The following is an 8,295-nucleotide window of genomic DNA, read 5'->3' on the forward strand; positions in this document are numbered from 1 at the left end:
TAAACACAAGGGCACCAGGTAGGGCATGGCCCTGGCCTAGCATTGAGTCTGCCTGAAGGGGGCACTGGGAATGTTTCTGAAATGGCAGGACAACATCTCTGAAAATCCCTTCCATGCCAACAGCAGAAAAAAAGTGTCAAAGCCAACATTTTAGATCTCTGGAAATTTCAAAGAATCTTTCAGAAACTCAAGGCAACCAATTCCAGGTACAGGGCCAATCCCAGGTGGAGCGGGCTTGGTGGTTTTTTTAACCTGCCCTGTTTGCAGCTTCTTCACCTAAATTTTGTACCACTGGCTGAGCCAGCAAGGAAGTGACTGCTGCCATGGAACAGGTGGGTGTGGGGTCCCCAGGAAGCCCAAGCCCAAAGAGTCACCACTGCTTGTTTTTTGCATAGTTCCCCTTCATGGAACCCAGGCACCGGAGACTTGGGGCTGGCCCTGTCCCCAAGACATGCACTGAACTCAATGGGCAGCATTCACATTATGGCTACCTACACAGCTATGGCCCGTGGGGCTGAGGAGATGTGACTGCACCTCATGGTGTGTCAAACAGCCTGAGTTAGGAAACTCCCAGCAGATGAGAAACACAGCTCTGGGCATGTCTGTGGATGACTAACAGGCAAACCAGTAAACTGAGGGGGAAGACATACCCACATGCAGGTGCCACCAACCAATAGGCTCGGAGCCTGGATGGAATAAAAAGGGAAAGAAGCAGGAAGTGTGCCCACACTGAAGAGCTCTTCTTCCCATGCAGATGCACCTTTGGCTACATCTTTGGACACTGGTCCCCAGGTCTCCAGTTCCCCCAGCACCCAGCACAGACTTGAACTGGTGACTCCACTGAGCTTCCCGGCCTTCCACCCTGGGCAGCAGCCACATCCTGGATCCCTCTTGTTCAGCAACTTCCATCTTCTGGGCTGAGCAACTCGGGATCCTCCAGGTCTCAGCACACAGACGCCTGCCCGCTGTGGACTCTCTAGCCTCTGATCCTGTTGTCACCAGAACACTGGGTGTGTGTGTCATGGTGTCACAGAATGAAACCACAGATGCAGGAGGAAAGAGTCATGAGCAAGGAAGTTTATCAGGAAAGCAAAAACAGGCAACAGGGAAACTCCTGCTGTGCCAGGGGAGCAAAAAGAAGGTTTCCAGGAAGGGCTCTCTGTCCAGGGCTTCTATAAACCTGAGGAGGAAGTGTTTTCTCTTTATGGCAATCAGGGTGTAGGGGTCTCTAGCCCACAGGAAAGGCTCACTCCCCCAAGGCCCAGTAATGACAATGACCACGCACTATCCACATGTTCCCAGCCAAGCCCAGCTGTCTACACCCTGAGGCAGCCTTCAGCCACGCAGCAACCGGGTCCAGATGTGAATGTCCAGGATGTCCAGGCACTGGCCTGGGCACACTAGGGGGAGGATGAAAGGCTTAGAATCAGTGCTAAATTGGCACAACTCAAGACACCAAACCACTCCCAAGGTGCCCACTGCACAAGGCTGGGTTTTATATTCTCTCGGTAAAGCATCCCTTGACGTCCAGAGTGTTCATCATAGGTGAGTGCCTTCAAGACCTCGATCTCCCTCCCTCTCACACCTGCAGCATGGGAACCCAAATCCTCTGCCATCATCCGTGGAGTCCAGGCATCTTCTAAGTGTCCCTACCTTTCTGAGTCAAGTCAGCCAACTGATGTCCCTTCATGTGCAAGGGAGATGGAAGGGACAAAGAGGCCACCAAGGACCTGCCCAAATGTGCCCTGGAGCAACCCCCTCAGTCTGTCCCCCAGAGCAGACCCACAGCCCGATCATTTTGCCACACAGCCACCACTTCTTGATGCAACCTACGCATCAAACAGACCGGGCTCACCTCTGTGGCCGCCTGTGTGGGTGGAGCTTGTAAGCAGCAGCTAGGGACTCCTCCCCCTCCTGGCCTTTGTCGAGGGAGGGAGGGAGGCCACGCAGCTCTCACTGTTCATCATCCCACACAGATGCGTTTCTCAGCACTGTGGGCTGAAAGACGCCCTGTGGACTTTTCCCTCATACCCTTGACCAGATGGTGCGACCACACACTATGCCAGCTCCTGGACATTTAAAAACTGCGTCACAGAAAAAGACTGCCTGCTGTTTATTCACCTCCAGATCCTCCCCGGCTTTGAACACAGTCCTGCTGTCCTGGCCACCTTCTGCAGCAGCCCTGGAGTCCTCTTTCCAGAGGTTTTTTTGGTCAAGCTGAGCTGGCTGCCTCTGTGTCCAGAACTCAAAACGCTTCCCTTCCTGGTCACTTTGACTATGGGGAACAGCAGCGCCAGGTCTGGTGAATATGGTGGATGAGGACACTGGGTCATGCTTTTGTTTGACAGATTACTTCACAGGTTTGATCAGTGAGGGCTGATGAATACAGTGAGTATTTAAACTTTCAAATATATTACTATAAAAGAGACATTGCTATGAATCCCCCTCCACACCCTCACTCTGAACATGTTCATCACACCTTTCTTGGCGTGGTATCTTCTACTTAAGACTTTTTGTAAATTTAACTTAAACACTGCATAGGCTCCTTTGCCCACGTCCTGTACAGTGCCCCTGTCCTGTTGGTGCCGGAAACCCGGAAACCCGCTCTCCTGCATAGCCCTCTCCCTGCAGGTGGCCCTGGAGCGGGCCTCTCCAGCAAACTTAAGCCTGGTGGGGCTGAGCCTGGCCTTGGGCAGCTCTCCCAGACCTAGGAAAATGAGACTCTACCTGGTGTGGCAGTGCACACTCTCCTTCCAGCTCCTGGGGAAGCTGCGGCAGGAGGATCCAAGTGCAAGGTCAGCAAGGGTCACTTAGTGAGACACTGTCTTGAAATAAAAAATAGGGCTGGGGAGGTAGCTCAGTGACAGAGTGCTCCTGGGTTCAATTCAGAGAGAGGGGGAGAGAGAGAGAGAGAGAGAGAGAGAGAGAGCGCGATTCAGAGACAGAGACAGAGCCTGTGGGTGCTGGCATCTCAGATTCCATGGATTCCAGAGTTTAGATCTCCTGTCTCTTTTTATCTTACACACACACACACACACACACACTGTAAATTTTAAAGCCTGCATCACCACCTAGTGGCCACTGCCTAGGAGCGGCCAGCAGGGCCTGCAGCCTGCCCGGGAAGCAGGGGACAGGCACACTGCTCTGGGGTGGCCCGGGGTTTTGCCTGACAGAGATGCCGGTCAGGTCAGGTCCTCATTTCTGTCAGCAGCTGCCCTCAACCTTTCTGCCCCTGGTCAGCCCTTGGCTGCCCCACGTCCCACCCTGGTCACATGGGACCCCCAGGCCAATCAGTGCCTTCCTTGGCACTTACACAAGATCAGTGTCCCCAGACCTGGGTTGCAGAATTGGCAGGACAGAAACCCGGAACTATACAGGGCCTCCAGCTAGACAGAGACCTCTAGGAAGGACGCAGGTGGCCCACGATGTCGAGCCAGGCCCAGCACAGATAGGCTCTGAGCGAGGGCACCTCGTCCCGCCCACCCTGCCTCTTTCACTGCACTGTGAGTTCAGTTTCTGTTGCAGACGGATGAGGAGCCCGTTCTGTATTTCCGATGTTTGCACACCCATTAAGCACGTTAAAGGAGAATATAAGGTTGGGGTTTTTTTTAACGGTTCTGACAGTTGGACCCAGGAGCTCTCTACTACTGATCTACATCTTCAACCCCTCCTTTTTTTTTCAGTCCTGCTAAGTTGTCCAAAGTGGCCTTACATTTATTTGCAGTCCTCCTGCCTCAGCCTCCTTGGTTGCTATGATGATAGGTGTATACCACCTCACCTGGCTGAGGATTTTGTATTTTCATGAAGCCAAACTGGTTTTAAAAAGAAAAATTTCATACAAATAGCTCTTCTTTCATTTGTTCAGTTAGTAGGCGATGAGAAGCGTAGCAGGGAAAAACTGTAACACAATCCCAGTGCGTCTGACCACTATGATTATCCCCTGGGAATACAGGTCAATAAGGAAAAGGGATCAAAAAGCAAAAAGGAGGAGGAAAAGGAGGAGGAGAAAGAGGAGGAAGAGGAGGAGGAGGAGGAAGAGGAGGAAGAGGAGGAGGAGAAGGAGGAGGAGGAGGAGGAGGAAGCTGCCAAGTTCAGATGCATTTCAGCACCTATATAACTTTCAGTAAAATTAACAGATATGTTTGTTGGAATTCATTATAGTTGGGAGGAGAAAGGAAATACTTTAATTCCTTACCAGTTAAGGAAAAAATTCTTTATCTTGACTAAGCAAGCTACCTTCAAACCAGTTTTCTTACAAATCAAGACAAGGGTAAAATCAGATGTGTGTCCAAGAGCACAGAAAAACTGCAAGCACAAGAAATCGAAGTGCAAAGAATGTTTCCCTTCATGTTAATTAGCATCTGCGATCTGTTAGGCAAAAAGGAAGTATCAACTGTGGACCCTTTCTTTTTCTTTTTTGCAATGCTAGGGAGAGAGCCTAGGACCTCATGCGTGTTGGGCCAGAGACATTTTCTGATCACAAAACAATACATTTAGGAATCAATGACCAGGTCAGGGACAGTTCCCTCATCCTGGAGATGAAACACTGTCTCCAGAATCACTCAAGTCACAGGGAGGCCACCAAACTGACCCGCTAGTACAGGACAAGAACAGGCGGGTGCTGCTGGTGGCACCACTTGTGGGTCAGGAGAGGCGCCCCCTCTTGAGAAGTGGAACCAGCATTGCAGTCTCGGCCACAGTGACCCTGGCCTCAGCCCCTTTGGAAAGACCTGGAGGCCATGGGAGTTGGCAGCTGTGGAAGAAAAACACACAAGTGTCTCTGCTAGGAAAAGAACCCCAGTGTAAATTTTTCCTTAAGACTGGGAGCAAAAATCTATCTAGTAGGATTATTGGTAGCCAGATTTTGAAGGCCATGAAATAGTCCCATGCAAGCAGCACGAACTCGTTTTGAAATTCATTTCCCCGAGGCCCTGAGTCCTAAGGATGAGAGACAGGAACACTCTAGGGTTGGAATTATTTCCTGACTTTATGCAACCCACAAATGGACTCAGCTGTGTCAAGCACTGTACCTAAATTGCCATTTTAGTCAGTGTGAAGTAGTGATCACAGTTTTACCTCAGCAGATGCAAGTAATTCATAGATAAGCTCATTAAGCCTGCCTGGACGGTTACCATATTCAAAACCGAGAAAATCCCCAATCTGTACATTGTGTGGGCCAGTTTCTTTTTTCCCTTTTGAGTTTTTGTGCTTTGGGGTTTTGTTTGTTTGTCGAGACAGAATCCTGCTAAGTTGCCCAGACTGACCTCAAACTCAGCATGCTCCTGCCTCAGCCTCCTGACCAGCTAGGAATATAGATACCTACCGCCATGCCCAGCTTGCCAATTAGGGTTAAAGATCCATTCTGATTGTCTCTTCTCGCATCAGTAGAACACTTTTGGAGGGACTGGTGACATTATTCTCCTGAAACCACAAAAAGATGTAGCCCTTTGGGGCTTCCAGTGTGAGTCACTTGCCTCCCCTTTTCAGCAGCATCTCCCTGCAATGGGAGTGGATTCAGGGGAGGATGGGGGTGAGGCCTCAAGGTAGATGTTTAAGAGGCTTCCATTGTGACACAGAGCCCTGAGCTGGGAACCAGCCACAATGGCACAGTGACAGAACAAAGCCCTGGTTGCTAAGCTCAGGAAATAAGTACTTCAGCCTCAGAAAAGGGAGATGGAGCCCCAGCTCCTGGTCCCCTTCCCACTCCCCAGCCCCCCAGGCCGCCAGAGATGTCACCTTCCTCCTGAATGCTGCCCCCAGCCCCAGGCTTGAGCTCTGCTCCCTGCCATCTTGGTTCCAGCTTCTCCAACCCTAGGCCCGAGGACCATCCCTGTGCTTCCCAGCTCCCAAGGCACCATGGCCAGCTCAGGCAGTTGGGTGGAGAAGGCCCCCCTCTCCAACACCCCCAGATCTGCTCCTGATATCCCCCTTGAGGCTGCAGAGCCTGGGATCACCGTATCCTTGCTGGAGATTAGCTCCCCGCACCCCTCCTGCTGGGGCTCCCTCCCTCCCCCGATGAACACCAGCCACTATGCAGCAGGGCCGCTCACCACCCAGAAGCTTCAGGATCTCCTGCGGGACCTTCAAGATGTTCTCCAGAGTGTGGCAGACCTCGGAGGGATCACACACACCAAAGAATCTTCTGAGGAAACCAAGATGTCTAAAGACGGCTCAGAGCCGCAGGACACAGCCGGAGAACCTGGCAAGGCGGAAGGCATGGTGTCCAAAACCCTGCTCCTTTGTTTTGATCTGGAGGAAAGGCAAGGAGGGAAGGAACAGGAGATGACATTGGAAAGCCAGAAGCCTAGCAACACCAGTCACCTTTCTGCGAGGCCTTGGGAAAAGCATTCAGAAGAAAACAGTGTCCTCTCCAAAGCTCAGCTGCAGAAGGAAGAAGGAGTGGGGTCCACTACGGCTCAGGAAGAAAACGCTGAGCTCCGGCACAACATGGAACAGCTGCTGCAGGAGGCAGAGCACTGGAGTCAGCAGCACACGGAACTCAGCCAACTGCTGCGGTCCTACCAGCAGTCTCAGAGGGGCAGAAGGGCGGCTATGGACAGCCACTGGGCCTGGTTCTACAGCCAACAGCACAGCCAACGGCACAGCCATGTGTACGCCGGGCAGATGCTGCAGGCCGCGGTGAGGAGGCTGAACCAGGACACACACTCCCTGCACCTGGCAGCGGCTCTGCTGGAGAATGAGTATCAGATCCTGCAGCACAGGGTGCAGCTGCTCGAGGAGTCCTACCAGCCCTGGGAGGGGACAGCACCAGAGAACCCACCACAGAGAAATCAACTCAGCAAAAACAGTCAGAGGCCACTGGAAAAGGAGAGAGTAGAAAGCAACTTGCCTTATGTGAAGGGCACCTTTCCCAAGAAAGATCCAGTCTACAGGAGCTCGGATCCTTGTCTGAACAGAAAAGCTCAGAACAACCGGTTCAACACCCGCATAGCGAGGGCTGTCACGGGCAGAAAGAGGCCAACCAGCGGCTTCAGATAGGAAACCCTGAAAGCAGACAGAAAAAGGAGCCTTCCAAAATGAATCGCACCCCACAGCTTCGGCAGAATCAGTCATCAAGCCTAGGATGAGTCTTCTGGTTGAACCAACAAGAGCCATGTAGGAAGAAGATTAGCACTTATGTGGTCTGCTGCCTCAGTGTAAGGCTGACCCTTGACAAGTGGAGGTCAGCATTAAGGTTATGGCTGTACACCTTCAAGACTGACTTGGTGTTTGTGGTGGATAAAGCTCCTGTAGCACGTTCATGGAGGACAGACGGTACTGGCCCAATTAAGATCCAAATTAAAGAATAGAGAGGAAAAGAGTTTATTTCTTTATTTCATTATCTGGGTGCAGGGGAGTTATGGGTGTAAAGTACCTGATGAGCTAATTATAATCTTTTAAAGTTTGCTTTGTACATTTATTTCTTTGCCTTCTTATACACTGAAGTGTGGGATTTGGTGAGGAAGGAGGGAAGGAAGGAGGAAGATTTCTCCTCCTAGTGCTGGCTCCCCAGTGTTTCTGCCTGGTCCCTCTACTGCTGAGTCACAGCACAGTGGGCAGCAGCAAAGTTGCAGTGTTTGGGGAAGGGTCCCTCAACAAATACAAGTGTTTTTGGATTTTGGTTTTTGCTGGAGAAGTGGGGACAGCAGAGTTACCCAGGAATTAAGCAATATTTTCCACTAAGGGAGTGAGATTTTCTGATTCTAGAAAAAATAGAACAGATTCATTTCCACTTAATCTTCCCATTAATAAAGGTAAAAACCCTGAACATTGTTTATAAAGCAAATACAAAGTGATTCTGGAAGTAGACAGGTAAAGAGGACAGAGATCCCAGGGCTCACGGGCAACAGGATGTCAAGGTCCCTGGTTTTCTTTGGGCATCTCATCTGTTCTGAGCTGGTGGATGGGGGGGGGGACCTCAGAAATGCCAGTGAACATAGACAAATGCCTCAACACAACCTGCTTCCTCATGCCAAAACCAGGCAGATGGGCAGGATAGAAATGCTATGGCTTGGATTAAAATGTCCCCCAAAGCCTCATTGTGTTCAGAGATGGGGCTTTGGAAGATGAGTGGCTCATGGGCCTGCTGAACTCATCTGTGTGTTCCTTCAGTAACGAATTCATAGCTGAAAGTGCAGTGGAAAGCAAGGGGTCCCCGGGGTGACCTGGAAAGCAGTGTTCTCGTCTCTGGCTCCTCCCTCCTCCTCTGCTCCTGGGTGCCCCAGGTCGAATCCCCCCACTGAACCTCCAACCATGCCACTTCTTACTTGGAGCCAACTCGCCGTGAACTGAAGC

General features: G+C 51.2%; 1 protein-coding gene across 1 annotated transcript; it reads left to right on the plus strand.

Moving 5' to 3' along the window:
- The first annotated feature begins 5,637 nt into the window (after positions 1–5,637).
- Spz1 (spermatogenic leucine zipper 1) lies at positions 5,638–7,334 on the plus strand. Its single transcript, XM_013143251.2, has one exon. It carries the CDS (start codon positions 5,857–5,859, stop codon positions 6,997–6,999), a length of 1,143 nt encoding a protein of 380 aa, XP_012998705.1. The 5' UTR covers positions 5,638–5,856; the 3' UTR covers positions 7,000–7,334.
- Positions 7,335–8,295: the final 961 nt, after the last annotated feature.

Source organism: Cavia porcellus, unplaced genomic scaffold (genome assembly GCF_034190915.1).
Source record: "Cavia porcellus strain 051 isolate PalLab524CR breed Dunkin Hartley unplaced genomic scaffold, mCavPor4.1 scaffold_2, whole genome shotgun sequence".
NCBI classification, from domain to species: domain Eukaryota; kingdom Metazoa; phylum Chordata; class Mammalia; order Rodentia; family Caviidae; genus Cavia; species Cavia porcellus.